The sequence below is a fragment of the Ammospiza caudacuta genome, chromosome 24 (assembly GCF_027887145.1).
Source record: "Ammospiza caudacuta isolate bAmmCau1 chromosome 24, bAmmCau1.pri, whole genome shotgun sequence".
Taxonomy (NCBI): Eukaryota; Metazoa; Chordata; class Aves; order Passeriformes; family Passerellidae; genus Ammospiza; species Ammospiza caudacuta.
In genome coordinates this window covers 2,398,779-2,411,962 of record NC_080616.1, presented here as the reverse complement: position 1 = coordinate 2,411,962, position 13,184 = coordinate 2,398,779, and the positions used below count along the sequence as shown (strand labels likewise).

Sequence of the window (13,184 nt, the reverse complement as noted above, 5' to 3'; positions counted from 1 at the left end):
CCTGAGCTCCTTCAGGCACTCAGAGCTTTAAGTGTTTCTGTCAAACACCATTCACCACCATGGAGTCCTTTGGCAGAACATCACCAAGTCCCAGAGGAAACAGCAAGAATGTGCAAAACTTGGTGTTTTACACCATCTACATGTGGCAGAGCAGCTGTGGCTGCCCCATCCCTGGAAGTGTTCAAGGCCAGGTTGGACAGGGCTTGGAGTCACCTGGTCTAGTGGAAGGTGTCCCTGCCCACAGCAGGGGATGGAATTAGATAAGCTGTAAATTCCCTTCCAACTCAAACCTTTCTGACATTCTATGAACACCTGGCAACAAATTTGGAAGCTAAACATCCACCAAATTCTACAGCTGCTCTCTTCTCAGAATTTCTTCAAGGAATTTCATTCTGCTGTCAGGACTGAAAATTGAGATACACCCCCAACACGAGCTGCATTGGGCCATGACAAGTTCCCTCCATCCGTGTCAGGTCCTTCTCCAATAAATCCAGGTCCTGCAGCACAGTAAGAACATGAACTGCACACAGTAACTGGTTCACTATCACAGTTTGCCCCAGTCTGTGGCAATGAGACTCTGCTGGTTGTGAATTGGAGCTGGGCTTGATGGGCTCTTCTGGAGGAAAGCTCCCCCTAGGCCAGTCCAAATCCTCTCACCTCTTTCTAGTTTAGAAATGACTCTGGACTACACTCACTAGACTGGAACCAACAGTGACAGTTTTCCTGGAAGCCAGGACAGACTTTTGGCTCTTCCAAATCCAGGTAACACAGGTACAGCTCAGGGGAGCCAGGCACAGGTTTGGCTCCCTGTGCACAAGGAGGTGTGTTCACCACATGGAAAGCTATGTGGATACTCAGGCTTAACATGTTTGAAATTGCTCTTCTTAAGAAGAGTACAGTATCCCTATTCCAAACACTGGAGTGATTTAAAATGTCTTTGTCACACACAAATCTATTTCTCAGGCATACACACACACACATATATATGTTTGTATGTACATGTATGTGTGTTAAAAATTCACATGCACTGTGAAAAAAGGAAGATAAAAATAAAAGTCAGCAAAAGTCTCAAGTACAGATACTGTTCTCTGGAAACAACTGGAAAAGTACAGCATCCCAGCAATGCACTCCTCCCAACTGGAGAGCTGCCATTAGCAAATAACTATCAGTAAGCTGGAGGAGGGAGGAGAAGCAAGTGCAAGTTCTGCAAGCAACAATGCTGACAGCAGTTCCCAAAATACAATTCCTTAAGTTAGAAAATGAACTATGCCCCCAGCAGCAAGTCAATCATTGGCAGCTACATGGAAACAGTCAGAAAAAGAAACTTTCCTGCTCTCTTATCCAAGCAACAGGTTTTGGTTCTTCCCTGAATTTATCCCTGTGCTGACATGTTCTGCCCATCAGCCCTCTGCAACTGGAAATAGTCATTAGAGAAACTGCAGAAGCTGGATGTGCTCTGAGAGACCCTTCCAGGCAGGAGACAAGGACAACACATCAGACTGTGAGTGCTGGAGCTCAGAATGAGGGGGGAGACAGCCTGACAATGCTGAGTTATTTAATAAGCTGATGACAGAAGGATAACAAGATCATAGTCCTAAAGCCTTTCACAGCTGGCTGGAAAAGGCTTGGCTGAGAATTCTCCATTTTCAGGCTCTTGCTGCTGGGAGCTGTTGTGTTTCAATCTGGACAATGAATTGTCAGCTCCTGCAAGTTTCAGTGTCTGAAACTTTGGTTGCAGGTTGATTAGCAGGTTCACTAGCAGCAGATTAACTTTTTTATTTCCCACAGCACTGCTTTGCTCAACATGTTCAGGTGCTGATCCAAGAGATTAAGAGGTTGTGATCTTTGCCACTTGTTAATCAGGACAACCAGGTCCCTTTGTACCTGCAGAACTCCTTCTTCCATGGGACACTTACAAGGGGGTGAGGTTAAATGTGTGACAGCTGAGGCCACAAGAACATTTCCCATCAGGAAGTTCTGAACAATTCTGGTCCTTTCCCATGCCCCATCCCTGGAAGTGCTCCAGGCCAGGCTGGATGGGGCTTGAAGGCACCTGGTCTAGTGGAAGGCATCCTTATGATGAGATGAGCAGATCCTGACCAACCTCCCAACCCAAACCAAAGCATTCCATGGTTCCATGTTCAGTTCTGTGTGTGCCCCTCACACAGCAGAGCTGCTCCTTCTGTGTTGTGCCCCCAGAGCAGCTCCTGGTGCCTCTCTGGCAGCCTGGATGGCTCCAATACGAGCTGAGGAGTGCTCAGGTTGCAGATCCAGCTGGGAACACAGCCCTGCAATCCCTCTGCCAGAGGAATAAAACACAGCATTGGTGCTCCTGACAGCTCACCAAGTTTGGGGCTGGGGCAGTCAGCACATACATGAGAAGTTTTAATGATCTATGTAATCCCTTCACGTTAATTAATGTCACTCAGCATGACGGTGAAGAGTGAAAAGGCAACAAACATCACAGTGATCACATTCCCTAAAGTGGCTGCAGTAACCATTGCTGTGAACTCAGACCTTTAAACTTCTGCCAGAAGAGGAGAACACTTACTTTTCTAAAAACCAAAAACAATCCAGGAATTCTTTCTGTAAGAGAAAAGCAAAGAGTGCTGCAACCCCAGAGCAGAGACAGCCAACACCAGCACAAAGCTTACCAGGATGGAACATTTTGGAATTGTTTGTGTTCAGCACAGGACTCCAGGTGTCAATACACAGCACTGAGTAGGTTATCACTGTGATAGGGAACAAGGTGCACTGTCTGCAGTTCTCAGGAGCTGCATCCTTGCATTAAAAATGTGCTGCAGGAATTGGAACAGGATGGAACTTCCTGACACTGACAGAGGAAACCAATGTCCTGCCCCTGCCAGCATCCCTCTCATTTGCAACTTAACCAACACAATTTGACATTTTCAACACCTTTAAGCAGACCTGTTAGAGCTTTCCCAAAAGCTAGTTTGCAGTCTGAAACAGGAAATTTTCCAGGGCAGAAAATCCCTGGGGAAACAAAAAAAAAATTACTGGGCAAAACTCTGAGTGTTTGGTAAATTGTCTTCTGCAAGTAAAAAATAAAGTGAAATCAAAACTTGATGGTGATCAAATTCAGCTGCTGAACCAAATAAGCCCGAGGAGCAATGTTTGCCTGGCAGTGCATCCCAGCAGCCTCCCACTGCCACCTTGTGGGAGCAGGAGATGCTTGAGCAGCTCCAAGGAACGGATCACAGATCAGCCCCAGCTGAATTATGCAAAATATCACTGAATATTAATAATGTATCAAAGATTTCCATTTCCTACTGAGCTCACACTGCAATTTCTTAGCCAGTGGCTTTGGTTCAATTTTCAGTGTCTGCTGTTCTCGGGTACAGAAAATTAAGCCTGCACAAAAACTTCTCAAATAGAAATGCCAGGGAGGTTACTTGGCTTCTTTGGCTCCTCCAACTGTCACATCTCCAGGTCAATATCGTGGAGCACAGAATTTAAATCAGACTAGCTGATTTAGTGCTGAATTAGCTCTCAGCTGTAGTGACACATAGGATCTCTGTAAATATTTCAGGTACATCCTTGGCTTTAACAGCCATTTTGGGCCCAGAGAAGTAGCTGAATTTGTCAAAGTTAGTAAAGCCCAGCCCCAGAACACGCAGGCAGTGGCACTGGGATGGCAGTGGAGCCAGAAGGTGCCATCATTGCTGTCAGACCCAGGGGGAAGCAGGTGCAGCAGGGCAGTGGTTCCCATTAGTAAGCCAAGAGGAATAATTGCACACACACTGGGCATGGACAGGGCTGGGGAAGAGGCAGTTTTACCTGCTGCTTGCTCCACGCTGCCAAGCTGCAGTTCTTTTACAATGCTTAGCTCAAGTGGTCCCTGCTTCCTTTCCTTGGCCATTCCTGAGGGATCCTGCATGGATTCCTGCTTTTGTTAGCAGGGCCAGCCTACAGCCTGGGCTCCCCCGCTGAAAGCAAATGCCAAAATATCCACCCCCCTTCCCTGAGGCCTGGCTGGACAGAGCCCTGCTGGCTGAGCATGCAGCACACACCTGCTCACCACCCCTACAGGAAACAGACTGACCCCAGCCCACACCTCGACCTCACTCAAAATAAAAATGCAGCCTGAATTCTGATCCAGCAGGAGCAACCTCGCCTCTTCCCAACATGGACAATCCCAGGCCAGCAGAATTCCTGCCTTCCCACGTCATCTGTACCAGCAGCCTTTGAAAAAGGGACAGCTTTATCTGAAGGTGATTAAGTGCAGAGGCAGAGGCAGTGGCAGGGAAATGCTGTCACAGCAGGTGCCAGATGATCGTTCAGCTCTTCACAGGAGAGAGAAACTTCTTAACTTCTTGTTGTCCAGTGTGTGGTGTGGACAGGAATCCTTCCCTTGCCTTGCAGCAGCCCCTTGCATGAACATCCCACTGCTCTGCTTCCCAGGGACCTTTCCCAGGAGATTAAGACCACTCATCTTTACATCAGCCAGTGATAAGGATTATAGAGTCAAATGCTATTAAAAATATGGCAGCAGTGAACTATTGCTCACAGCCCTTTGTGCCAGCTCCTCTCAAGTGAAATTTAAACACTCCTTGAATGCAAATTTCATAGTTTAGCTTTCACAGAGGTCAGGGTCCTTTACTCCATCAGATCATAAGGGTTAAAGGACATATCAGGTGACACATTCATGCTCTTCCTAGAGGAGAAACACTCAGAATGCCCAGAGGACCAGAACCACGAGGTAAAAGGACTTGCCAAAAATTGTTCATCTAGCAGTACTGGTGGAGGAGGACTCAGTTATTAATGTATTAATAATATATGCCACTATAATTAGCAGCTGGATCCTTAGAATGAAAAATAAATTCCTCTTGGGAATGAAGCAGGAAACAGAAATGTTTGTCAAACACAGTTACCTGGCAGGTCAGTGAATTTCCTTCAGCTGAAAAGTATTTCTAGGGGAGACTTTAGAGGGCAAGAAGGCTGAGCAGAGCCACCAGCCCCAAAGCTGCCCAGAAAACAAGTCCACCTCACTCCTGCTCTGGATTTGTCATGGAATCATGGAATGGTTTGGTTTGGAAGGGACCTTAAAGCTTATCTAGCTCCACCCCTGCCATGGGCAGGGGCAGCTTCCACTCCACCAGGTTGTTGAAAGCCCTGTCCAGCATGGCCTTGGACAATTCCAGGGACTGGGCAGTTATGTGAGAAACTGGTCAGAATAAATGAAAAAGTAAGGAGAGAGATGAGTTTCCTGTCTCTAGGAGCATGTCTGATGGCAAGTGCTGGAACCTTCTGAGGAACAGGAAGAACATACACAACAGCAGAATTCACTAGTATAAACACAATGGTGGGAGGGGGTTAAAAAAAAATAAATCCTAATTCTTGGCAAACCAGGAGAGATTTCAAATTCAAGAGTCCTTTCAAACTGGCCACATAGCTGAGAGCACAGACTTGCCTTTCAGAAGTTCTCAGGCAAAGTGTGTCTCACCCCACATGCCAGCCGTGGGCTGCATGGTCACATTTCCAGCTGTTCTGGGATGTAAAAGTTCCATAAGAAGAGTATGAAAAGCTTCAGCCAGATCTCCCAGACTTTCTTTCCAGCACAGGTATCTCATGGCTCAAGTGACATTCCAGTCACTTGGGTGGAATTCCAGTACAGCAGGATCTCCTGCAGCCCCTTCCTAAGCCCAGGGGACAGAGCCCTGAGCAGCCCAGGCCTGTGACACCAGGAATACTCTGCTGGGGGCAGCAGTGCAGGACCTGCACTGACCCTGCACAGACAGGATGCAGAGAACTTGGGTAGGAAGCTTTTGGTGGCACTAGAGGCCGCTGTCACCCTGGATGAAGGTGGAAAATCCAGCACTGGGCTCCAACCAACAGGAATCCCCATTCCCCACCATCTACAGACACCCAGCAGAAATGAGGAAGCTGTTAGTTCTGCCCTAGGAAGAGCTGGGTCTGTGTGAGGTACTGCAGGCACTACATCCACACAGCTGAAATCCACCCTCAGCAGAGCCAGGGCTGTTTGAGTCCAGTGGACAAACACACTGACAATGGGACACAATTTGCTTTTGGCAGGAGATCATTCAAATGGCCAGACCACACTGATCATCAGCAGCTCCAAAATTCCCAGAAAAAGGCCAAAAGAAACTGCCTGGCACAAGGAGTGACTGTGGGAGATGGCACATTTCCAGCTCACAGCACTAGCACACTGCAGTGCTGCAGAGGAGCACCGGGAGCCTGGCATGTGCAGCAGGACACACAGAACACATGTGGCAGGACACACAGAACACATGTGGTCAGGAGGCTGAGATGTGCAGCAGGACAGACAGAAGGCTGGGATATACAGAAGGACACACAGAACACATGTGGCAGTGACAGGAGGCTGGGATGTGCAGCAGGACACACAGAACACATGTGGCAGTGACAGGAGGCTGGGATGTGCAGCAGGACACACAGAACACACATGGCAGCAGCCAGGCCCCAGCCCTGACCGGGCACAGCTGGCACCATGTAGCATCACACACCCCAAACAGATCTCTGCTCCACTGCCCCTCTGCTGTTTGTTCCTTCCTCCCCCTGTAATTTACACCATTTTCCAGCATTTACTGGAGCCTGACCAATTCAGCTGGAAAACAAGGAGCAGGTGAATCACCATGGGTCACACTGTGGTGGGGCAGGGTAAGGCTTATTGGCCACCACAGGATGCAAACCAGCACCCCAGAGCACTATGCCAGTCATTCATTCCCAGCCCTAAGCTGCCTCTTCTGCTTTAACCTTTTGGCTTCACACAGATAATTTTAAGGCCACAAGCTCGGAGATATCCCTGTGATCTAAAATTAGATGATCAGGCTGTTTATGTTTTTGTTGCTAAGAGCAAGCTGGTGCTTTGGAAACACCGAAGCAGCCCAAGCACTCCTGCAACAGCTGCCACTGGGAACTGAAATCCATACAGGACTGCCCTGACAACTGTTTGCCATTTGCCTTTTTATTTTACTGGAATTGGTCTCCTCCCCTACTAAGCTTTTCCTGTTCAGGTGACTTCTCCCGTCTCCCTGGGTCCATGTGTCCTGGTTCCAATGTGCAGTCTCTTCATCCCACCGTGAGGACATACATTCATCAGTAAGGTTTCCTCCCCCACGAGCACAATGGATAATTTCTGGGCTTTTTTCCTTCTCAGTAGTTTCAAAGCATCAATTAAAGGTGGGAGGAATTTTCTGGTGTTTTCTCTTTACATTACCATAATTCACAGGAGATGGTTCTCTAATAAAAATGTAGGAGACAAAGAGATCTTCTGTATTATTTATAGAAACAGATTTGGCAGTAAATGCCAATGCAGTAATAGTAATGGATGCTTTTTTGGACATCTACAAGTAACTAGCCCAGTCCAGTTCTTTATCTGCAGACAGTGCCAGAAGTCTGGGGGAACTGTGAGCAGTCCACTTCTGCAGGGAAAAATCTGCTTCTGCAACTTGATTCTGGGCTTGCTAAAATGGAGAGACCATTGTGAAAGGTCTTCAGTGAGAACTGAGAGCACAATACTCACTCTGTCCTCTTGCACAACCTCAGTGGGCACTGGCAGTATCTTCTGGCAGCTCATCTCGATTCAATTGCAAACTACCCCAAGCCAGTGACCTCCAGGTACACAACAGGAGCACACAGAGGCACTTCCAGGGCTAACCCAAATGTTTAACACCAAAGATACCCTGCAGTGGCTAGTGCAAACTGTCCCTGCACACAAAGCTGATGAACGTGGCTCCTCATGAATGTTTTAATACTTCCAAGTGCTCCCTGTGCAAGCTCTGGGAAAAAAAAAAATCCCAAGCAGCATTACAAGTTTGAGTATTTTCCAACAGCACAGCCCACCTTGCTTGGATGTGCTGCAGGTGAAGCTGAGCAGCAGCTCAGCCCCACCACCTTTAGCCCTGTAAACTGATAATTCCCATTATTGCTTTTGCCATCCTTCAGCCTCAGGCCATTTAAGATGTGTCAGAGCACTATCTGCACTCAGGAAGGGTTGGATTTCAAGAAATCACTATGACAGTTTGGAAGAATCCAAGCACTCTGCATGAACTCACTGCTGGTTAGAAACACCCAGTTCATCACTGCATTTTGTTTATTACTATTTGCTTTCACTGATGCCATTAGAAGAGACCAGTTTTGGAAAAGTTAACCTGTTTGAAGGAAGAATATATGGATCATTTCATACTCTGTAATTAATGCATAGGGTAGAGCTCCTTTGAAAAGAGCTCTGTCTCCCCAGGTTTGTATTTCCCCAGTCTGAAAATAGCACCATGTGATAAGAAAGAGATACCACCAGCTGGAGTCAGAGTCATTCCCACTGCTGCTACTGCTGGAACAACTTCAGCTGCACATGGCAGTCTCCTACCTCTGGCCTGTCCAGTCAACCAAAGCTACACCTGCTGCTGGAGTCCATCTCCTACTGTGTCACACACCTACACACACCAGGAATGTGTCTTTTCTCCCAGTAACTGTAAAGGGAATCTGGGGGACCTGTGCAGCACAGACATCTCCATCAGGAAATGAGTAAACACAGCTGAGCTGAATCAGAGGGACAGATTTTATCTGACTGTATCTCAGTGCAATGTTCTTTTTAGGATGGAATTCGTTTTACAGAACCTACTGCAAGTGGACATGCTCTGCTGTGTGTCCCTGCAAACACACTGGGATGGGCTGAGATTAGGAGCTGAGATTAGTACTGAAGAAAAAGGCTGAGATGCTGAAGAGACAAGTAGAAAATTATGAAACTAAATTTAACCTCCAAGCCAGTGATGATTCCTTCAGAGTAGGGACAGCAGCCTGGCAACTTCATGGAACTAAATTATGAACTAAATTTAACCTAGAAGCAGATTCAGTTCAAAACCTTCGACAGAGTAGGAACAGCACCCTGGGAACTTCATGGAACACCTAAAAACCAGTCCTTACACCCCCACCATCACCACCATGTGAGAGCTGCCCACGCAGAGGGCCAGCAGAGCCCAGTCCTCACTGACCTTCTGCGCTCCCTGGCCTCCTCAGCCGAGAGGTCCTTCCCCGGGCAGGCAGCCCCGGCATTCGCGGCGCCGTTGGCAGCGCCGAGCACAGCATGGTTTGTGATTACACCTAGAGGGGTGCTGCCACTGCTGCCCTCTGTGTTTTTCTCTACAGCAGAATCACTTTGTTGCCTGAAAGGGGCTCTGAAATAGAGAAGACATATGGAAAGCAAAGCAAGTGAACTCCAGTGCTGACCAAGCCCAACCTCCTTGACAGAGCATGGACGGTTCATCCTCCTCGCTTTACGCTCACGTGTTTGTAGAGAACAGCCACAGCAAAATGAATTTTACAAAACTTGGAGAAGAATGAGCAGGAGGAATTATTAGCCTTCACATTCCTGTTAGTAGCAAAAATGATCAGAAAGTGTACCTGGTGAAAAAGCAGAAGGAAGGAACTCCAAGAGCTTGTACACTGAGCACCTGAGGGCAGCCTGGGCACGCGCTGTGTCACAGAGGGCGCAAGGGACACACTGAGGGCTGTCACCTGCCTGCCAGCCACACCCACTATGGGACTGTCCAACACCACCATCCTGGGATTGCTTATCACTGTGGAATTGCTTATCAGCACGTCCCATGTGGAAGCACACCTCCAATCCCTAATCCACTCCAGAATTCCAACCCAAACGCTGATTTTTGGAGCGGTGTCTCTGGGAGCCATTACCTGGTGCTGTGCAGGGCTGGAGCAGGAGTGTTCACACCGAGAGAGGTGGGGCAGCAAGAGACAGGATGCCACGGGGTGCCCAGGGAGGTAGATGAGCCAATGGCACTGGGTGAGGTAGCTAGAGATGGACTGGCTGAAATGTAGGGACCGCTCAGGTCACTACTTCTACCAAAGGAAGCACTGTAAAACATCACAAAACCACGTCCTTCAGAGCACAGCAAATACTCAACAGCACATCCCACAGCTGGGCTGGCAGCTGGGAAGGGAGCAGGTACCACAGGGCAGCAAAAGGTGTGCAAGGAGATCAGAGAGCAGAGGAGCTGCTGCTGGTTGCCCACACAGGCCAGTGCCTGCAGAGCCCTGCTTAGCCAAGCTCAGCTCAGTTCCAGCAAGAGAAAAATGGCATGGGGGTGAGCTGGAAGGATCGGGGAAGGAAAAAGCCCTGCTGCAGTGAAAGCAGGGGATATTGAGCACCCTGTGCCCTGGGGAAAGGCAGGGGCAAGGATGAGGATGCTTGAAGCAGGAAAGGAGAGTGACAAAAGCTGGGCTGGCTGCATGACCCCTGAGGATGCCCAGGACTTCCAGTTTTAAGAACTTATTTCCAGTGGCTTAAAGTTTTGGCAAAGATGATCAGTTCAGACTTTAATTCTCTTTAAGACATGTTTGGCACAAACTGTATTTCTGGAAAATAACTAGCACAGCTGTCCAAAAATATTCAAGAATGAGCAAGGGAAATAATATTTTGCCAGTTTAAAGCAAGCCCTGAAAACCAATCTTACTGAAAAGCTGTGTTTGTGTTCATATTTTGGAGAAGATGGAGGAGGAAAGAAAAAGGGCTCTTATACAAGGATGGACCCTTTCACTTTTTCAAAGAAAATCCACCCTAATGGGACAGAAAATCCATTCTAGTGGGAAAAGCTGCATCATATCTCTGAAAACAGACTTGATGAAGTCTGGCAGAATCTCCTTCTCACACACATCCAAGCCCTGCACACAAGCTGCTCCCTGCCTGCACAGAGCAATCCAGGGCTCCCAGGGCCCTGCCACACCTTTCCCAGCACCTGGCACGCCTAGTTGCTACTGGTCAGACTGGACTGTCTGAAGGATCAAAGCCTAGCAAGGCTGGCTCTCACCTTCTGCTCCTAACGGCTCCCAGGGCAGGGCACACGGACCCAAGTGGTTGCACAGGAATAAAAGCTGACCTAGAGGAAAGAAGCAGGACTGGACAGAGCTGCAGGTTTTAGGGAAAGCCAGGGAATGAAACTGGATGTCAACTCTAGAGTAAGAATCCAGAGAGCAGCCCAAGGCTGACACAGCACTGGGAAGGGGCAGGAGCACAGCCAGGGACAGGAGGCCAGAGAAAGGATCCAGTCCTGCTCACCCAGGCACCAATTTACAAGCCAGTTTTACATGCCAAGGCCCCCAGCAAGCCCAGCATGAGCAGCTGGTCCCTGGGGAGCCAAAGGGGACAACAGAGCATCCTGGAGGGCCTCCACAGGGAGGAACCTCCCATTTGGGCTCCTCAGTTGATGGCTGCCTGCCATATCCAGGTCACACAGGAACAAGCAAGTCATTGTCACCGGGTAGCAACCTCTGCCAGAGCCTAAAGAGAGCTTTCTCTGGAATGCTCCATGCCTGGAGCATGCAGGAGCAGCAATTCCTTCCCTTCTTGGCTCTCTGCTCCAGAGGGAAAAGCCAAGGCCTGGAGATGGGCTGGGAGGAGGGGGGGAGTGGGAAGAGGAGCCTGGCTGGGGTGAGTGTGTGGAGCAAGGGTGGTGGAGCTGCATGAATGAGTGTTGTGAGGAGAGGAGGGCACAGGAGCCTGTGTCTGGGGAGGGGAGGAGAGGATCAGCAGGGGAAAAGGTCATGGCAGCCCTGGGGGAACAGAGCTGATGTGGCACCATCCTAGGAGAGCCCAAGGCAGAGAGGCTGGGGCACAAGCGTGGCTGCAAGGTCAGGAAGGGAGGATGCAGGAGGGTTACCAAAAAAGCCCTGCCAAGGATTGTTTTTCAGAAGGGAAAGGCAATGGGTGAGGAGGATGGAAACAGCACCAGGTGCCTGGGAGAGCAGTGATGTGGGGGATAAGAGGAAAGGAGGAGGAGGAGTGGAAGAAGAGGGCACAGGGATGGCATTGTGCCAGCTCCAACACACATGGGCAGAGAAATATGGTGCTGGGGCAGCAGGAACAGCCTCCTGCTCCAAAGGCAGCCAAGGCACTGCCACCTCTGTGGGAATCCCCCTCCCAGCCTGTCCCCTGCATGGGTGGCACTGCACAGTGGGAGGAGCACTCCAAGGCATTTACTCCATTGTTCACATTTGATCTAAACTGGACCAGAAAATTGCAATATAAAGGTTAGCCAGGGAATCCTGTTAATTGACAGCTGTATCCATAGGAGTCTGTGAAAGGGAGGACTATGAAATTATGCTGAATTAATTCAATGTCAGAAATAAAAAAAGGCACTGACACAATGCTCTTCATTCTCTAACATTATCACAACAGAACCATCAGGGAATGAGCAATGAAATGTAAAGCAACATTTCAAAGCAATAAAGAAAAAACTACTTATGACTTAAAAAAATACTTTGAAGGCATTAAAAACTTATACTTAAGAACCTTCACACTCTTAAAAAGCTTCCACATGTGGCAATAAAAAAGGTTTGCACAAAGCACATAAGTATTCTTTAAACACACTGCCATGGGGTGTTGCACAGATCAATCTGGGATTTGGGTATGGAAGCTGGCTGCAGTGGTGGCTATTAAGAACAATGGTTAAATATAACCCCTGGCTCCTCAATTCCTGATTGCTGGAAGCAAGGAGAGTGTGGGAGGTAGCAAACTGCTCTGAAGTTATCCTGGCTCTTGCAACTTCTCCTTCAAAGCCAGCTGCTGTCAGCAACAGTCTGGGCTGCAGGGACTGCTGTCCTGGCTCACTGCAATGGCTTTTATGTGACCAGAAACAGCAAGGAGGTATTTGCAGAAATGTGAAATGAAGGAGAATCTGTGTGGCTGAAGGATTTCATTCCAGTGTGAGCCCTTCCTGGGAGGCAGCACTTCTGGCTGATGTCAAAGGCAGGATGCTGAACTAACCCAACCTGCTTTGCCAGTTTTCCTCCACATCCCTTCATTTACAGTCCAAGTGACCTGGATTTTTGAAGGCCAGCACACACTAAAATGGACACCAGGATATTAGAGCAGGGTTCTGTAGATTTCTGGGCCAGTGGCACACACAGAGAAAGCAGGACAACTGCCAGTACCACAACAGAGACAGCATCAATATATGCTTCAACTAAAGCTGAAGAACATTTGTAACATTGCTGCAAGTTATTTTATTCCCTTTTATTTAAAAAAATGGAAAAAAAAGGAAAAACCCAGCTTTTTCCCCATCTTAAGATGATCTGCTGCTGTTGTTCATTCATGTTTGGGGTGTCACATAAAGCACCTGAAGAACATAACTAAGGGTTAGAAGGGATATTGGCAAGGAATTGCTCCCTGT

At 48.3% G+C, this 13,184-nt stretch overlaps 1 protein-coding gene across 1 annotated transcript in view; it reads right to left on the bottom strand.

The window, feature by feature from the left end:
- Positions 1 to 13,184, bottom strand: part of PPP1R12B (protein phosphatase 1 regulatory subunit 12B) — a 137,030-nt gene that overhangs the window by 59,426 nt on the left and 64,420 nt on the right. Inside the window, exons 13-14 of the mRNA XM_058819583.1 lie at positions 9,691 to 9,870; positions 8,991 to 9,173 (exon numbers count right to left, since the gene is read on the bottom strand). Of these exons, the coding sequence (XP_058675566.1) occupies positions 8,991 to 9,173; positions 9,691 to 9,870 (363 nt within the window). The remainder of the gene's footprint in view (positions 1 to 8,990; positions 9,174 to 9,690; positions 9,871 to 13,184) is intronic.